Raw genomic sequence first — 19902 nt, 5'->3', positions numbered from 1 at the left:
GCCCTGTGGATGACAAACACTAACTGTAATTCCTTTTTCTCTGGTTTTAGAAAATTGGTATTCATTAAAATGAATCGTTATCTTAACAATACTGTATACCAAATAAAACTTCATAAAAAATATTAAAACCAGGGTAAAAAATCTGATATGCTCTTTTCTTCATTAATAAAACCTCTGCTGCACCTCAGGATATCACTGTCCAACCACATGCTCTAATAGATGACAAAAATTTCCAGCAATTATCTCTGACTCTGTTCTGATTTTTAGATCACAGAGCACAATTGCTGCAAAAATGTAATTATGGTGTTTCTGATCCATTATCATTATACAAAACCATCCGTTTTGAGTAATCATTTCAAGTAACACTCAGAGAGCAGCACCTTGCAGTTGGACCACTGTAAATATGCCAGGTTTTGTAGTTTATTGCACAAGCATGGGAACTTAATATATTTACAGGAAGGGGCCTTGAATTTCCTGACTAAAATATACTAGCTTTGCAGAGATTTGGAGGATAAATTTGCCCTATTGTGTGGTGCTGAATATGCTTTCTGCATTCTTAATTTAAATCCTAGGGATTGTTTTCAGGAAAATGTCATTGTAATTATTTGAACACAGCTATGTACCAACACTAAAGTATGAGCTGGAGAACATTTTCATGGTAATATCCTATCAGAAGGAATTTGCAAAGCACCAGGGACTGGTAAACTGAGTTTGAGGTGGGAGGCAGGAATTTTTGTGCTCTGGTGTGTCTCTGGCACCAACTCATTAGACCACCTTGGACCTGGCATATAAACCTCCTCCAGCCATACTCCTGACCACTGGATTGAGGATGGCTGGGTGTTGTGTCCATCTGAAGAGATGTAGTGAAGAGGAGAACCTTAACATGAGGTACAGTAAAAGTCCTACTTGCTACTATTTGTCCACATCATTTAAGAAGAGTGAGAGAATACAATTACAAAGCAAACAAACAAACAAAAAAATCCCACTTTCCCAAGGACTTAAAAATACATTTCTCTCATTTGTCAGACTTCTCAGCTATATCCTGTCCTGGTCTGTAAGGTCACAGAATCATAGAACCATAAAATGGTTTTGTCTGGAAGGAAACTTGAAGAAAATCAAGTTCCAGACCCCTTACCATGGGCAAGGACACCTTCCACTGGATCAGGTTGCTCAAAGTCCTATTCAGTCTGGCCTTGAACACTTCCAGGGATGTGACATCCACTTATAAATTCAAGACACCCAGAAACACTTACTGCACTGAGGCTGCCTGGCAGAAATCAGTTTGTGTCCATACTGCCAAGCTCGCCTTACCTACAAAAGATTGGGCAATGGATGCAGACTAAGAGAATGGTTTGTGCACATGCTTGTTCCCAAATTGTGACATATATTGCTTTGGAGTGCTCTTGTTGTCAAAGGCTAAAAACAAGCCGGGGCTGCAAGGCTTGTTACACAGCACTGTCATTCAGTGCTGGAATTGTTTCCTGGCACTGCGATTTTTTTTTTAAGGTTTAACTTGCACTTAAAGAAGTGCACAGCTGGTGTAGCAGCTGACAGGAGAAGAGCAGTCCTGATTATGGGCAGTTGCTTATGGCCTTTTAGTAATTCTCTCTCCAGTGCAGGGTCTCCCTGCAGCCCTACATTGTCGCTTCCTTCCTCCTCAGACCATCTCAACTAGCTGGAAAGCCACACTGACTGCTGGCACCTGCACTCTGGGTAACAGGGTAAGAACAAGGGCTGAAAATCTGGTTTACTGAGCTGGGAGAAGCTACCTCTAAGTAACAGGGAACATGAGGTGGGATCCTACTTCTAGGGTCTCCTGCTCAGTGCCTGAGAGATCTGAGGTGTTAGCATGTGGATTCATCTCTCAAGAGAGAATAATTCTGTGCTTCCAACTTGCATTTGGGAAACATTTCTGTTAGGGCACAGTCACACCGAAAACTTTCTGCATGTGCTGGACCTTTGAGTTGCACAAATGTCTATTCTGTCCAGCCCGTTACAGATGTCTTTGCTTATCTGCAGTGTAGGAAGAGGGCAGGAATGTTCCCCTTTCTCTGGAGGGGAAGTGAACTCAAGCACCAGCCTAACAAAGACTTTTAAAAATGTATTTTAACTATTTGACTCCTGGATGGTTGGAAAGCTGTTTTGGCTGTGGTTAGAGCTCTTTGAAGCAAAACTCTGTGGGAGTTGCAATCTAATTAAATAAATGCAAATATGTACCATTGCCCAAACTTACACCCACAGTCCATTTCTGTCTCTGGCACATCGTACAAATAACTTCAGATTAGTGTGGATTAGAGGATATATATCCACTCCTGTTTCCATCTCCGCTTTAAGTTGTCCCGCATCCCCTTTTGTTTCTCTTGCAAAGAACTAAAAGCTCTTCAGAGAATGTGACTTTCACTTCTGGGAGTGGATGATTCAGAAAAATTAGCCCACCCTTATTTAGAAAAAATTTTCTGATGCAGCTTCATTGTCCTCTGCTCTCATGTACTAGGCAGTGCTGCATTTAGTGTGCAGTCCATGCTTACCCTTGGTTTTGCCTTTACTGTCCTCTGTGGTTTAGTCAGAAATTTTCTAATAATTTTACTGTATTCCCAGGTCTCTTATCTGGCATTTATTCTTGTTACTTCAGTTGCTACTGGTTTTAGCTTGTACACAGGAAACTGCAGTGCCAATCAGTGTCGTTCCCAAGGTGACAGGAAACTCTATTTGGTCGGATGTTGATTGTGCTTGTCTTTACGGCTCCACCCATCACACTTTTTTCCTTTTTGGCTTAAGTTAAGAAAAATTAATCAGCGACTGCCATCTGGTAGACAGTTTTGGTGGTTTTGCAGTGATTAGTCCAGCCGATCTTTTGAAAAGTCACACGTGGCACAAGAAACCAAGGAAAAATATCCATGTTAATATTTAAATGCTTCTTGAGGCTTAGATTTACAGGGACCGTTGTTGTCCTAAGCATATTAGTAATTTGAGTTGTATGAGTAATCCCCTTGTCTTTTTGAGCAGCAGGTTTGGGATTTTAAGTGCTGTTTGGTCAGAGGGTTAAACTCTGATGCAGCTTTCCAGTGACTGATTTCCTCAGCTCCTCTCTGCCTCAAATTCTTTTCTGTGCTTCACCATCCAGACATGGTTTCTGTGACTGCTTCACCAGCTGTCCTAATGTGTGGGCAGTGTTGGACATCTGGGAAAGTGAGGAGATGCACCTTAGCTGGGCTTGAATTCTCTGAGCATCTTGTCTCAGCCCATAGCAGTCTGTGTCTGTCTCTGGCGTTTGCGACCAAGTATATTGCCTTTTCACAATGGTGGGTTGCAAATTCCGTGCTAAGGGGCAAAGTGCAAGAGAAGAGCACCAGTTTCTTTCTGAGATTGGTTTGTAAGCAGGAAATATCTCATGAGCCTTTGGCTAGTACCCACAAGTACTGATTTTGGGGAAACAGCATAGAAGGCAGGTTGATTTTTCACATTTGGGGGTCTAATAAAAAAGTTTCCTTGAGTGTTCCCATTAATGCCTGAAAAAGTTTAATTCTTCAAGTTAAAACAAAAATACTCACCTTTCTTCTTGTTTTGGAATGCATTTATCTCTGATCATGCCATTTCTTCTACAGGGCAACCTAAAACTGAACTTAACTCAGTTCCCCTTAATTTAAAATGTTAAGAAAAGACACAGAAAATAGTTAAAGAAAAGAAAAACATCAATTGGCTCCAAAACTGCAGTGTAAGATATCCAAGTATTTCTTTGAGTTGCAAGAAGCCATGTGCTGGAAGTGCTTACAACCAGCTTGTATTGGAGCCATCAGTTAATATTCCAGACTATGAATCTCTTCTTTGAGTGCAATCATAATTCATTTTATTTCTGTGCAGTGTCAGAACAGTTGACTAATTATACTACTTCTTTTTTGAAGAATGCAGTTCTGGATATACAGAAGAGATCTTTTACATAGTCAGAGCTAGTATGTACAGAAATCTTAACATTGTTAGATAGCAGAAATGTCCCTTGTTTGCAAATACACTTCTGCTCAAAGAAAACTGCATGTAAATCTGTGGATCAGAGTATTTCTCAGCTCTTGTGGGAAATTCTCTTCAGCATTTTTATTACTAAAGCACCTGAGAGCCTTGGTCACAGATCAGGATCCCCATATACAAGACTCCATATGTTCACAAAAATAAAATGTTCTATCCAAAAGACCTGCATTCTAAACATCAGACAAGATAGTAAATGTGTACAGACAATCAAACATGCCTCAGGAAATGGAGAGGCAATGGCATCATGGCAGAGATGAGGATGCCCAAAGTATACTGTGAGAATGGCTTGGCCAAAGAAATACTGCCCAGATGCAGTAGCTGATTCCATACGACACTGACATTTCAGCCAGGCTCTCGCTAGAGTTATTTGTCTGCTTTGATACCATCACATCCAAGCTGATGAACCAGTTAATTTGACTTTGAACCTTTGTTGAGTATGGCCAAGACATTTTAGGAACTCTTTTTATGATTTTCATCCTAAGACAAGTGGGACATCAACTGGTTAAGTGACTGATCCAAGATAGTATTTCAAATCAGTGCCTGTCTTCATAAAGTACCTGGGCTCTTGAACTCTCCATTCATTTCTCTAACCAGAGGAGTCTATAAGAAGCTATAAAAGAGATATTTCTTTCTAGGTCAGGGACTTCCCTTATGTTCTCTATCAAAGAATATACTCTGATGCTTAACGAACAGTGTATTGTTGCTACTAATTTATGGTACCTATAATTATCCTTGTTATGTTAATACTGTGATTTGATAACAAGAGCAAAACAGAACACAGCAACTTCAAATGACCGCTCAAATATGCGATAGGCATCAGAAGGGGAAGTTTTGTATATAATTCCCACACAGAAAAATGTCGTGAAGTACAATGTTTCTCTAGGGAACTCAGTCCTGACTGTTCAGGATGACCAATAGTAGCTCCCTGGAAAACTCTGCTGCCAGTGAGAGACAGGGTTGGTGCTGAGCAGGAGGCAGCTGAGTTTGCCCCTCTGCCAGGGCTGCCACTTCCGCTTCCCACCATCCCCCAACAGCTGCATCTCCTGTTTTTGAGATGTCTCAAATCCTTCCTGAGTTGTAACAAATTCTGCCAGAGTACTGCTGTATATAGTCCAGAGGCTTTCAGTTACTCTCCCTGGATTTGATAGTGGACCTAAAATCATAATCTTACAACAAATTAAGGAAAACAATCAGAAGGGCAGAAAAATACCCAGTGGTTAATAAATACAATTTGCATGGGCTCCTTTCACTTTAAACTCTGTTTAGCTTGTTTTTCCTCAGTGGGTTTATAGAGGTATTTGGGAAGAGAGTTTGGCCCACAGAACACAATACTGAATAGGTTTGCAAAAGGAGGAGGCATTGTGAAAAGCAAAAAGCTGGTATTGTAATTAATCCCCAAGTTAATCCTCTGGCTACAGAGAATACATTTGCAATTTACTGATAAGATTAAAATAAAATAAATGTTTTCTGCTTCATCACAAGGATTTTCACAAATGTAGATGGTTTAAATACTTCTCTAGTCCCCTTGTACAGTGTTCACTATTACCTGGCTCCGAGCTACTGAGCTCATCATCCTGGCTTAGTGCAGAGTTCATAAGGCTAAGAAAGATGTCTGTAGAAAAAAACATACAAGAGAAGGCACCAGGCACAAAGATGGGGAAGCACTCTTTGGTTCAGGACATTCCTAAACCAAGGAGTGCCAGAAGATGGAGGACGAACTAAAAATTAGTAACAGTATTAATTAAGTAATGAGTCATTCCTACTTGCTTTGTTCTTGCATTCTTTCCTAAAACCTCTTCTTGCTGGCCATTATTGAGAACAGGATACTGCTCAACCTTTGGCCTTACACAGTATACCAAATTTATGTTCATATTTCTACATAACTGTCTTCAATGTATGTTAAACGTGACCCATGTTACATCATTAACTGTATGAAGCCCTGTGTGTTGAGAGGGTTTGTACCAAGATAGATGGGGTGGAGGTCAGATTAGGAGTGAGTTTGGTTTACCTTTCAGATATGACCTATCTCCTTTCTCTTTATTTCATAATGCAATATACATTTAGAGGAAACTGCTTTTGTCAGAATCCTCTCGTTTCCATCTCCTATCCAAATTCATAGAAGTGAATTTAAATCAAGCTGTTTACATTTCTTAATGTTATGAATCTTTTGCTAATAGAAGACTATTAATCTGAAGCAACTGCCATATATCACTCTAAAATTTTTTATCTGTGCTGACTCACTGATGGTGTGTATGAGAAAGTAGATCCAGAAAGCCTTTGCTCTGGCCTTCGTCTCTGGGCACAGGTACAGATGCATTTCCCTTCTCTAGAGCCCTGCCTATGCAGTCCCCTATAGGAATGTCTTTGATGAAAGCAGGCAGTGGCCAGGGCTGTTAAACTCTGTAGAAAAGAGCTTGAGATCTCTTACCTGTCTATTCCAAATCAGTTCAGTTCTAAATGGGTCCTTTTAAGCACCTATCTAAGCTCTGAAGTGCAAGGTAAAGTACATCTTGGTATGGAGACATTTATAGCTTTCTTAAAAGCATTCAAGCATTGCTCTGTTTCAAATTGCAAGCCTAAATGGATTTCTTAAACTTTCTTTTCAAAGGGAATTGAGGCACTTTTTACGTTAATATACTTGTTTGAGCAAGCCTTCCCATAGAAAGCAAGGCTGGAAAGCCAGACTATGAAAGTGGGAAAAAAAAAACAAAACAACTAAAAAGAGTGCAAGGTTTATATACCTAGCTTAGGTGTCAGCTCTGGAGACTTTAGAAGCAGCTAAATGGCAGATCTAAATGCACATAGGGGTCCTAAGGGCCTAAATCCCATCAGCTCATAGAACAATTTAGGCATATAAGTCATCCTGGAAATGGAACTGCGTGTTCCAAAGTGTATGAGCTACAAGGATTCGGGGTCTGTACCAAGGCAGTCTTAGATGGTGTGACTGAGCGGAGCCATTCTGCCAGCTCCCTTTGGAAATGTCCATAGATGGCGCAGCTCTGTTGAGCAACAACGTGGAGGTTTTACATTCTTCAGAAACTGCTGCTGTTCAGTAATTTCTTCAAAGTGCACTAACAATTCATTTGTCTGCTTAGAAATCTTCCATGTGACACTTGCAGTAGTTTAAAGATAATGAAGACCAAGTCAAATAAACAAGGAACATGCTTTTTTATCTTAAGGTTGACAGGGTGTAGTAAACGCCTCTTTTCCCAGATGTTCCTTCCTGTCTTTCCCAAATGGCAAACTCACCAGGAAAGAACTCATTGTACTGATTAGTCTTCAAGTCACAGTAAAAAATAATTTTCTCTTACTGATACTGTCTGAAGATACTGTCCATTTACATTGCAATTATTCCTGCCCATGTCTTTTTCCAGGTCAGCTGGTTATGTTTAAAACCTCAAAAGAGTATTGAAGGACAATAATGTGTGAATAGATTATGTATGTGCTTGTTTGGATTTAAGGGTAGTAAATGATTCCTTACATGAACAGCAGTTGCAGGAGGGAAGTAGAGTTTGTGCTTAAGAGATTAGTATGGAATACATGAAGCTAAATTGACTTACATATGAAAAAAAAACCCACAACATTTTTTCTATCTAAAAGATGAAAAATCTAAGATCCATTATTCATTTGTGCAACCATATGGCTGACTAATTAAATAGAAAAGAATCTCAGTAAAGCAGTCTTTAAAAAACACTTCCTAGAAGCTATTGCAGTAGTGTTGCACCTCTCCATCCTCATTGATTGGATCAGTTCTCCTAGGTAGGCTGTTCTCTGTACAATACAGGCAAGCACCCTCTGGGCATGCTGTAGTGCTCACCAAAGAAGCGAGCCTTCCATATGCTGGGAAAAGTAATCTGGCTTTGCACGTGGACAAGAGATCTAAATTGACAATGACAGTACATGGCTACAGCTCCTGCAGGATGTCACAGAGGTACTTATGAACTGAAATCCTAGAGGGGCAACTCATACAAGTATGACAAAAGTATTTTGCAGATTGCTTTTTTCCTTAGTTTTAAAGGAAAATATACAGCTGACGGAATATGTGGGGGTTTTTTAACAGTTCTTCTTGGCTTACCTTAAATAAAAGCATTTATTGCTTTATCTGAGCTCCTTGGATTGTGCATTTTTTTAATATGTGGAACCCTAGCAGTCAATTCTTATTATTCTTCATTCTCTTTTTAATTTTCCTATTCTTTTAATCCCTTTTGTTTAAATTCATTGTATCTTGGTTTAAATTAGCATGTGCATTAATCAGAGAGAGAACAGGTCATCTAGGACATGAGGCCTCCAGTATGAAATAGAGCAATGCTGCAGTGCAAGAAGATAATAACAGCAATAAACAAAACTGCATTCAATTAAAGCTCTCCTGTCTAAAGAGAATTAACCATAATTAGTAAACATTTATTCAGCTCTTTGAATAAACAGCTCAAATAAGCACAACAAATTGGCATCTTCACTTATTTTTACTTCTGAACATTTGACTCAATTTTCAGTCATGCTGGAGACACATATATGTGACTATGAATGAGAAACAGAGCTTTATGTTGCCACTCAAACTTTATTGTTATTCACATTTTATTGAAGAGAGAAGTTTGCGTGACAAAATGCAATTTGATTGTACAAATAATCTACAGGAAAAGATGGGAGGTTGTATAAGCTTTGCATTTTTGAACAGTCAGTTCCCGTAGCTGAGCGATGTAGCCTTATCGAGGGCAGAGCAGGAGTGAATTGGCAGTACATTAGAAAGCCTGATTAAAAGAGGGAAAGTTGAAACTACACTCATGTCAGCTGTTTTCCTCTACAGGATATTGAGCCATTCCTGTCCTAACCAGATACTGATTGCTTAAAACTTAATCCAGAAGTCCTTGTCAAAACCGTTTCCTCAGCTCGTTTTAACCTGCTGAGCTGTGAGTAGATCCTTGGAATTTTTTGCAGTTTAGTGCTAGAGGTATTGTCCTGCTCTTGCTCATGGCTGTGGGGACAAGATCAGACCAACTGGAGAGAACATGAAGTGCCTCCAGTTTCCAGAAAAGCTATTTGAAACTTTATAGCTGAGGCTCCTGATCAGTTTCTGTGGACTCAAAGAGGGCTGGATTATGCTGCCAGGAGGTTTCTTGTAGCTGGGAAGCTGCAGAAGACTGCAAGTCTTGCCTCACAGCAGACATATATCCCTCTTCTCCTTTCAGTAGGCACACAGCTTGCTGTCATCACTTCTATACCCCTTCCTCAGAGTCAGAGGAATCCTCAGACTTTGAGGAAGCATCAGTTTTTCAAGTGATAAATAAGTGGAGAAAAATAAAAATGCAGCACGGGAATATTATGAGGAGAGCTGTGTGGCAGAGCAAACATGAGCAGAAGTGGCAACTCAGGAATCTTCTTTCCAAGAAGCATTGCCTCCCTCACAGCCCCGAGCTTAAATATATTCAATCTATGGCTATCTAGTGATAGGTACTAGCTTCAGTGTTATGTCCACACTACCTCCTGTAAATGAGGTCCTCTGTTTGGTGAGATGAGGCTGCCCACACCTGTGGCTACAGGATTTGTGTCAGGTGCAGACGACTGTGAGTCAGAGTAGAAATAATACAAATATCAGTAATATTAACCATTTAATTGTTAAACGTGGTTGTGGAATATTTGGCTAGTATCTACCTATCTGTCCAGGGTCTCCTTTTTGGAGAGGAAAAATCAGAGCCAGAGGAAGGTTAATCTGTTGAAGGAATAAGGCTTTGGAAACTAGACCAGGAGCCTATAGAGGAAGAGAGGTCTACTGTTCCCACACATGACAGGAGGTCAGTAGGTAATTTCTGGTGGTTTAAGTAGTACTGGTATGTCAGGGGATAGCAGGAGAGAGGGGAAGGTCAAGTTTTGACCACCTGCACATTCAAATGCTGAAAGTAGAACTCAGGTCTTGAATTTTTTGTTTCGTGCATCGTAAAGTTTCTGCAAAGTGGCCAAACACGAGCTAAGCGGAATAGATCCCTCAAGGTAACAGTATAAATTTAGACTGGCCATAATTCAAATTAAATCAGTCACTTTATATTCATAGTTGCAGATTTTCTATCAAAATCAGTTTGTATTCCTCTGCAGCTGTTTTTTTTAAGTGAATGATAGACATAAAGAGTACTGAAACTTCAAGTCAGTTAAAGAGCAATTTCCTTCAGAGAAGACTACCTATGGCATTTAATTGCAAAATTACTTAAGATAACTTAAGAAATAACACAGATTTAGGGAACTTTGGGTTTTAGTGCTGCTTCTAACACTAATTCTCCTTTGGCCTTTTTAATTGATTGATTGCAACTTCTGATCTTTGAGTACTTCAGCCTTGTGATATAGATTTGGTTTGTGGAAAAGTATTGATAGCCCAAGGTCTGAGTGGGTTCCTAAAAACTGCAGCCCTTGCTTAAGTGAAAACCAGCAGCAACCCAGAATTGTCAGCAGGTAAAGCAGAGAGTACTTGGTAAACTGAGTTTTCGTCATGGGTCACCCATAGCATCTGTATAACAGTGCTTCATAGGGGACCTAGGAGTGTAAAAATGAAAAGTACAGTATGTGGAATAAGTACTGTTTGAAAATATTAGGATGACATTTATACAATTACCTAATGATTTTTAATTATTTTCTCAAATTAATAGTGATTATATTGATTGTCCTTTGTTGAAATTAAGAGTAAATAAGAGGATAATTGCATTAGTGAGTATTGTATATTATCAGAACTCATGGGGTTTTCTATCAGGATATTCTTTAATATGTGCTACAGCATAACAGAAAACTGAAACTTATGAGCTCTAAATTTCTAAGAAAAGAACGTATACCTAAGAAAAAATGCAATTTTGTTTTTCAAATTGAGTTGATCAATAATGGATTTTTACTGCATGCTTAGAAGACTTGTTTGAGATAGTATGCTCATGGTCAGAAAAAAAAAATCAAGAGATCATCACACCCATTAATATAACCATACTCTCATTCATCTCTACTTTCCCAAGATGACCAGTTATATCAGCAATGCATAGTGGATATGTATTTCAGGATAGCAAGCACAGAGCAAGAATCATATGTATGCATTTTTGAAAAATACACAAAGTGTTTTTACACTTGCTAGAAGCAATTGTTTAACAATACTGTTAATGTTACTGTAAAATTTATCATATTATATTTCACTTCAAATGAGAGCTATCTCGTAACCTTCTGAGGACTGTCTGTAATGGATATTGTAGATCTTCATTTGTGAAGAAATGTCTCAGTTGTTTATTAGAAGATCTATATTAGTGTTTGCTTGAGGCTGGAAGAAAACAGCAGCATCTTCAGTCCTTTACAAAGATTATTTTAACCTCTCTGTTCTTCTGCCTTTCTACTTTTTCTTTTTTTCAACACTGATTTTTCTTTATGAAGTCACAGTTTGCTGTTTTTACTTATTTTATATCGAAATACAAGATTTATACCAACATTAATTCCTTTTCTCGGTTACTCTGCTTTTCACACATCACCACAGCTTTACATATTAGTTCATCTGTGTGACCGTGGTTTCTCTTAGCTATTTTGCTAAAAGCAGCAAGAAAGCTGAGACCAGTATTTTTTTTAATTGTTTATAAATTTACTTTTTTTTTTTCTTTGAATCACTGTACTGAAACATAAAACTAGATATGCAGGTGAAGTCTGGCACCAGTAAGGTAGTAAGTGCTGGAAAGCATGTGCCTAGTTGTGCTCTCCCGGTGCAATCACATCAGTGCAAACCCACCTGCATTCAGTGCGTTTGCAGATGAGAAGTAGCAGCAAGGTGAGAGATTCAGGACCCATGTCTAGGCCTCGTCTGTGAGCACCACAGAAGCAAAACACACAGGGGAATTGAGGTGTTTTTCCCTTCAGTAAAACCCAGGGAGAGGGTCCCTGCAGAGTGTTCCTTGGTACAAGTGGGATCTGAGGGCCCAAAGCAAACTCCCTCCCCAGCAGCCACAGCCAGCACCACTCTTCGTGTTAATTAATGGCTTTCTTCCACCCACACGCCCAACACAACTCCCCCTCGGCTGCACCTCCCATGTCCATAGTGCTGGGGTCAGAGGGCAATGGCTTTTGGACGGCAGCAGCCACCACCGCTGCTTCCAAAACTGCTAGAGAGAAGGAGAAGCAGAGCCTCAGGAATCTGGGTGTTGCATTTTTCAGGAGTGCTGAATAAACAGGGGAATGTGTATTTAAAGAAACTACCTAGCCTAAACAAACAACTGGGAAACAGGTCGAGCAATTGGATTTTCATAATCACCATCTATGGCTTAATTTTAGGGTCAGGGAAGACCCGGAAATGACCTCACTAATGATTAATAGGCTTTAGTAACCTGTTGGCCCTCTGAGGTGGACAGGTGGAGTTTCCTTTTGGGAGTGTTCAAACAAATACTGCATTTTTTTTTTTTTAATCATGATCTGTAATAAAATCTGCTTCTATAAATGTATGATTTAAAATACTCCTGGGAATTCTCATCAGTGGACTTGTTCATATTATCCAATTGAAAAGAGGGCTGTGACTATGTAATAAGACCCCTCTCTGGGATTCTAGACAATACACAGACACAAGTGGTTTCCTGACTGCACTTACATACCCAGTAAGGTGGCTGTCCCAGCTGCTAAAACTTCAGAAGAGTTAGTCTCATGATGATTTTAATGTTGTTGCAAATGTTTAGCATTCCTCAGACTCTTCACATGGTGCTCTTCCCCATCAAGACACAACAAGAGAGGATGCTGAGAGAGGTGTGCTGTAACAGTCTTCTCTTATTTGGTCCATACTATTAACATGGGGAAGACAAAGAATATAAAGTTATTTAAATTTAATTTTAAATTAAATTTAAAATGTAAAAAAAAGGTAGAAAATATTAATAAATAAGAGAAACCCCATTACGGCTCCCTTACTTTAATTTGAAGTGGAAAAATACCTGTATGTAGTCAGGAGATATACACATATATGTATATATATGAATATGTATATGTATAAATGCATGTATATATATACACATATATACAGATATATATATATAGTATGTATCTCCAAGAAAAATGAATTGTCTGACTTGAATTGTCACTGGTATGACTGTGATTTCTGCATTCAAAACCTATTGTAGACAAGAGATGCTTACTAAAAATGGGCTCCTTGTTGCTCTGTGGCCAGCCTTGTGCAATCCCTTTCAATAAGATGGGAAAAGGTGAGCTCACTACATAACTTCTTTGCATTGAGGTAGTAAAAGAGAATAGATTTTTTGCTTTCTTTTCTTCAACAGAAAGCAAAGACTTTAACTGTTGGAGGAACACAGAGAATCTAAGAACTCCAGGGGAGGATCTGAGACTATAAGCATGTTCTATTAGAACATATAAGCATATGATGGGTTCAGACCTTCCCCCATCTTTCAAGGCAATGCTGTATGTCTTGTTTTCAGCCCTATTCCATAGCATAAAGAATGCAATAAAGAAGTTATTGCATTCTTTACATATATATATATTTTTATATATATATATATATATATATATATATATATATATAAAGAAGTTAAACATGATTAACGCTAATATTGGTAATAGTATTGCTAATATATGTAAACATTATTAAAAAAAATTATTAATTGAAGCATACTTCAAAAAGGGTCTTTGAGATGCCCGTATTTATGGAAGAATTACTTTTAGGGCTATTTTCTATTGAATATCCTCTTATGGACTTTCTAAAAAGATTGCTATCTTTCAGATAACTATTTCCTGCCCTATATTCAGATTTTATGCTATCAAAAAATCTAGCTTTGCATGGATTAAATATGTACCTAAAAACTAATTTTTCTTACCAGAGTAAGTTATTTGATCCTCAACACCATTATTCACCAATAATCCCCATAAATGGTAAAAGCTATAAACTCACAGTTATAATTAGATCAGGTATATTTTTTGTTGTTGTTAAAAAGGAAATAGCTTTTTTGCCAAGACTGTCAGTTATAACAATGTAAAAGCCAAAGAAAATATTAACATTTTCACTGTACTTTGTTACTGGACAATGGGAGTACTTTTCCTCTATATTAGGAAATCCCAGTAGGCTCTCCCAGAAGTATGTCTGGGTCTAAATTGCTACCCGTTTCTCAACCAAAGGTAGCCTAAGCAGTTTCACATGGATTCATTGCACAGCTCTTCTGTGGATTTCTGGATGGTTTTCAAAAGATTGGATTTGCGATATGTACCCTCAGAGCCACCTGTTTGAGAGACTGCCTTTTTCCATGGAATAAATTGCTAGTCACACTCAGAAGAGGTGCTCGTGCAGGAGAGTTTTTATGACAGAGAGATCTAACAGGATGTTTTCCTTGAGAAATGGTCTGGAGCTGGGGACTGACTTCCCCAAAAAGGCAGGGGCAGTCCCCAGGGAAATGGCATGGGTATGTGAGCTAGCACCCTCCTGCAGGGTCCAGGTGAGAGTGGCCACCATAGCCAGTTCATGGTGTGCCCACCTCCCACACTGTCATGGCTCTGGATTTGGGTATCAGTGCTGGTACTGCAAGCTGGGGCTTCAGTACCATGTAGGGTGTGTAGCAAGTCACAGAGTAATACTGGTAGCTTGTGCTACATCAGTTACTCGGCATTTCGGCTAAGGATGCTACTTCACTTCTGCCTACCTTTTCAAAATAGCAGAGTCATAACCCACACACTTTCTTGTGACAACAGAAATTGTCCCCATCTACCCCTGGAGGCAGCCAGACACCTGCAGCCACCTCAGCTCCCTCTTGCCCCTTCCACCTCCACTTCCATCACTGACTCACTGTTACCATCTGTGGGCCTGGGCAGCAAAGCTTTTGCTGCCACCCACCCATCACCTGAGCTGGAGTGGGCTTGTGAACACAATGGCACAATGTGAGATTCACTGATTCCACCAGGTGGCCTTGTCTCCTGGACATTGTTGCTTTGTGCTGTGCTAAGTGACAGGTGAGTGACTGGAGTAATTTCTATTCATGCAGACTGACATGATATAAATCTTTTAATTTAAAATAAAATTACTGCTGACATGTATAAGAGGAAGAAAGGTGCATCAAAGTTGTGCCTGAACAAAAAAAATGTGTTATGCTCTTACGGTTACATTGCTCAAATGTGCATGCAAACAAATACCTGTGGGCCAGAGATAAATAATGAAAGGGCACTAAAATGCAAGTATTAACACAAGCAACTTTTGATGTAGACCAATGGTGAACGGTGCTACATCCAGTTGGCAACTGGTCACAAGTAGGGTTCCCCAGGGCTCAATATTGAAGCAAGTCCTGTTTAATATCTTTATTGATGATCTGGATGAGGGGATTGAGTGCAACTTCAGAGTTCACAGATGACACTAAGTTGGGCAGGAGGGTTGATCTGCTGGAGGGTAGGAGAGCTCTTCAGAGGGATCTGGACAGGGTGGATCGATGGACTGAGGCCAAAGATATGAGGTTCAATAAGGCAAAGGGCCTGGTCCTGCACTTGCGTCACAACAATCCCAGGCAATGCTACAGACTTGGGGCAGAGTGACTGGAAAGGGGTCCAGCAGAAAAGTACCTGGGGGTGCTGATCAACAGCCAGCTGAACTTGAGCCAGCAGTGTGCTCTGGTGGACAAGAAGGCCAATGTCATCCTGGCTTCTACGAAAAATAGCGTGGCCAGCAGGACCAGGGCAATGATTTTTCCCCTCTACTCAGCACTGGTGAGACTGCACCTCAGCAGTCAAATGTTGTGTGGAGTTCTAGGCCTCTCACTTCAAAAAAGATGTTGAGGTGGTGGAGCCTGTCCAGAGAAGGCAAAAAAAGCTGGTGAAGAGTCTGGAACACACATTCTGTGAGACGTGGCTGAGGGAAGGGTGGGTCTTTACCCTGGAGAAAAGGAGGCTCAGGGGAAACCTTATTGCTCTCTACAACCACTTGAAAGGTGAGAGTCAACCTCTTCTCCCAGGCAAACATCAGAAGGCAAGAGGAAATGGCCTCACATTGTACCAGGGGAGGTCCAGGTTGGATATAAGACAGAATTTCTTCACTGAAAGAGTTGTCAAGAACTGGAAGAGGCTGCTCAGGGAAGTGGTGGAGTCATGGTCCCTGGAAGCATTCAAGAAACGGGTGGATGTGGCACTTAGTGCTATGGTTTAGTTGACATGGTGGTGTTTGGGCAAAGGTTGGACTCAGTGACCTTGAAGGTCTTTTCCAACCTTAATGATTCTGTGATTCTATGGAGGAAAACATTCCCCCAATATTAATAGCACTTGCCTCACAGATAGTATCTGATGATGTCTGCATCATACTTATAATAACTTGTGGTATTACTGTAAAAGGGACAGTTGTATCTTAACAACACTCCAGTGTCCAGAGAGGTGTGCAGTCACACTCAGCCAGCAGAGTTCTGCAGGTAAGAAATACACCCCACCAAGCAGAGTTCCAACATAAAAACTGAAATTACTGGATAATAGATTATCCAGTGGGCAAAGTGTAGAGTTGCATTCTGATCTGGCAGGATGACTATTAGGAAAGACTTGAGACAGTCTTGTGTTTGTATATATCTGAGCATGGTAGAGCAGCTAGAATCCAAAGAACGTCCCCAAAAGAATACATGAATGGAGAGGTGATAATATGCAGAGGAAGGAATCAAACTGGCATTGTCCTATCTCTGTATGGGCATAGCTGCTTGGTAAATGTTAGAGACTTTTACACTGAGCTGAGCATCTTCAGTCCAGTTCAGACAGCTAAGTCTGTCAGTCTTATAGTGCTGATTTCTGGTTAGTAAACACAAAAACTTTCATTAATGCCTACAGATTTGTGTCCTCACAACTCACAGAATAGGGATCTATTGCAATCAGTATGCCTAAAGTTAAGAGTTGAGTAGATAACATTTGATTGATGGATTGAAACTATGAAAAAAGACAGTTTTCTTAAGTGTTGTTTGGAGAAAACCATAAAAAGAATAGGGTTCATACCAAGCACACTGGAGTGTGCTCTATTTGTTTTTTCACAGCTCAGAGTTGCTGTTGAATCCAACTTTATTTTCCTGTAGAAATTGAAATGTTATGAATTTGATCATCCTGCAAGAGACTTTTGGCATTTCCAAATAACCCCTCTAAGCCTGTGACCATTCCTCCTCCTGGGACATAGCTTGTTCATTGTGGTTTATTGCCTCGCCCTTCCCTCCCATCTAATGTGACACATTTTCTGCTGTTCTGGTACTCACAATGTTCGCGCTGTCTTCCCACTTATTTCTGCTGATTTTATCACTTTTTCTCCCTCCATTCTATATATTTCAGTAGATTCTTAAAAATACACCTGATATAACTGTGAAATTTATTTCAGGTTGTTATATGTATCAATTAGAAATATATAGAATATATATTCCTTGGTTTTTTTCTGTGAAACATTTCTTCCTTACTGAGATACCACTTTCACATTTGACGTTCGTAATGATAAGGTAGCATATAGGGAACAGTTTCTGCTTCTAAGAATAATCTAAAGAGTTGCTCTCTAGTGCACTGTTTTTGCAGGTTTTTAGATCGAACGGGTAGTATGTTTAATCTTGGTTTTCTGGCCACTCAGTGCTACCAGTGAAATCACTCTTGCATTCTTTGCATACCCAAATCTATCAGGGACTATACAGAAAGTCGGGGTGCATAAATAATTCAGGATCAGCTGCATGAAAATGGGACTTCTGGTAACACAGATCTCATATAACTGTGTTAATTGTTTTCTAATGCAGACGAGGGTCCAATGTCTCACTGACTTTGGATATGAGCAGCTTGGGAAGTGTTGAACCTTTCGTCACTGTGCCAACCCCACGAGAAAAAGTAGCAATGGAATACCTACAGTCAGCTGGCCGCGTCCTGACACGGCAGCAACTTCGAGACGCAGTTGCATGTTCTCATTTACTTCAAACAGAATTCATGGTGAGTTTAAAAATAAGCTTTAAATGAGGATTTTTGACATAACTGAAACAACAGAAATTGTGCGGAAAAAATAGTCGGGCAACACTTTAATGTCAAGGTACAACTAATTTCCACAGGGCGGATTAGATAGTTTCAAGGTGGTGTTTTATGTTTATGTTTTATGTCAGTCATATCCATGGATAGTACAGATTCCTCTGGGTTTGAAATTCCATTCATAGATGGGATAAGTTTCATATTAGAGCTATAGTACAAACACCCAGAACTGTAACACTGTGACAGTTTCAAAGAGATCATGAAAGCTGTGGTGACACAAAACACAGTAATAATTGGAGATTTTGTTTATTTCCATGTAAACATCATATATGTTTCCAATTTGAGCACTAAATTTTTAGTCACTATAAATTACTTTTTGGAGCAGACAGAGACACCCACAATCCCTGTCCAAAAGGGACTTTTGTCTCAAGGTCCAAATATCTGTAACAAGCATGACATACAGCGGCCTAATATACTCAAGACCAAAAAAACTGATGTGCTTTGCAAGTGTACTTATTAGTAAACAGGGTAAGAATCTAAAATGAAGAAAGTGGCTAGGTAGAAACAAGTCAGAGCAGAAAAACTCAGTCAGGGAAAGCACATTACAACATATTAGTTGGAGTTGAAGCTGGCCAGAAATGTTTTTCAAGTACATTAATGGCAATAGGCAGTACAGAAATATCATCAGCCTGTTACGGCGTGAGGATGGTCACCTCACAAACAAGGGCAGAGATAAGGCAGAGGTGTTTAACACTTTCTTTGCCTCTGTCTTCAATATGAATGATGGAACAAGGGGGTCCCAGTGCCCTGAGCTGGAGGACCATGACTGCAAGAATGATCAACTCCCTGTCAACCCTGAAATTGTGTAGGATCTGCTGCTTCAGCTGGATCCTTTCAAATCTATTGGGCCTGATGGGATTCATCCCAGAATCCTCAAAGAGCTGGCTGATGTCATGGCAAAACCTCTCTCAATGATTTTTGAGCAGTTTTGAGCATCCAGAGAGGTCGCAGATGGCAAACATTGTCCCTGTTTCAAGCAGGGCAAGAAGGAGAACGCCAGAAACTACAGGCTTATCAGTTTCATTTCAGTGCCTGGTAAAGTTATGGAGAATAATACTATTCTGGAAGGTATTGAAAGACACCTAAAAGACAATTGGTCACAGTCAGCACTGCTCCATGTAAGGAAAGTCCTGCTTATCCAACCTGAATTCCTTTTATGACAAGGTAACCCACCTAGTTGATCAAGGGAAGCCAGGTGATGTCATCTTTTTGGATTTCAGTAAAGCTTTCGATACTGTCTCTCACAGGATCCTTCTGGACAAAATGTCCAGCACACAGATGGATAAACACATCATGTGGTGGGTGAGCAATTGGCTCAGGGGTCAAGCACAGAGGGCAACAGTGAATGGGGTAACATCAGACTGGTGACCTGTCACTAGTGGGGTTCCACAGGCTCATCTTGGGCCCCATGCTCTTCAACATCTTCATGAATGACTTAGATCCAGGACTAGAAGGGATGCAAGTTTGCAGATACGACAAAACTGGGAAGGCTGGGATACCCTGCAGAGAGACCTCAACAAATCAGAGGACTGGGCAATCACCAACCCTAGAGAGTTCAACAAGGAAAGTGCTGGATTCTGCACCTGGAATGGGGCAACCCAGGATCTTTGTGCAGACTGGGGAATGAGATGCTGGAAAGCAGTGCCATGGAAAGGGACCTGGGGGTTCTGGTTGAAAGCAGGTTGAATATGAGTCAGCAATGCCCTGGCAGCCAGGAGGGCCAACCATGTCCTGGGGGGCATCAGGCAAAGCATCGCCAGCCGGTCGAGAGAGGGGATTGTCCTGCTCTGCTCTGCACTGGTGCAGCCTCACCTTGAATATTGTGTGCAGTTTTGGGCACCACAATGTAAGAAAGATATTAAGCCATTAGAGAGTGTCCAAAGGAGGGCAACA

At 40.2% G+C, this 19902-nt stretch overlaps 1 protein-coding gene across 2 annotated transcripts in view; it reads left to right on the top strand.

Annotated features, from left to right (window-relative positions):
• PTPRR (protein tyrosine phosphatase, receptor type R) overlaps positions 1–19902 on the top strand; it is a 148972-nt gene that overhangs the window by 97439 nt on the left and 31631 nt on the right. For both annotated transcript variants that reach the window (XM_027893283.1, XM_027893284.1), the window contains one exon: positions 17730–17916. In XM_027893283.1, the coding sequence (XP_027749084.1) occupies positions 17730–17916 (187 nt within the window). The remainder of the gene's footprint in view (positions 1–17729; positions 17917–19902) is intronic.

Source organism: Empidonax traillii, unplaced genomic scaffold (assembly GCF_003031625.1).
Source record: "Empidonax traillii isolate 1590-97213 ecotype Southwest subspecies unplaced genomic scaffold, ASM303162v1 scaffold385:size1130455, whole genome shotgun sequence".
In the NCBI taxonomy this organism is placed as follows: domain Eukaryota; kingdom Metazoa; phylum Chordata; class Aves; order Passeriformes; family Tyrannidae; genus Empidonax; species Empidonax traillii.
This window is presented reverse-complemented; position numbering and strand designations above follow the sequence as displayed.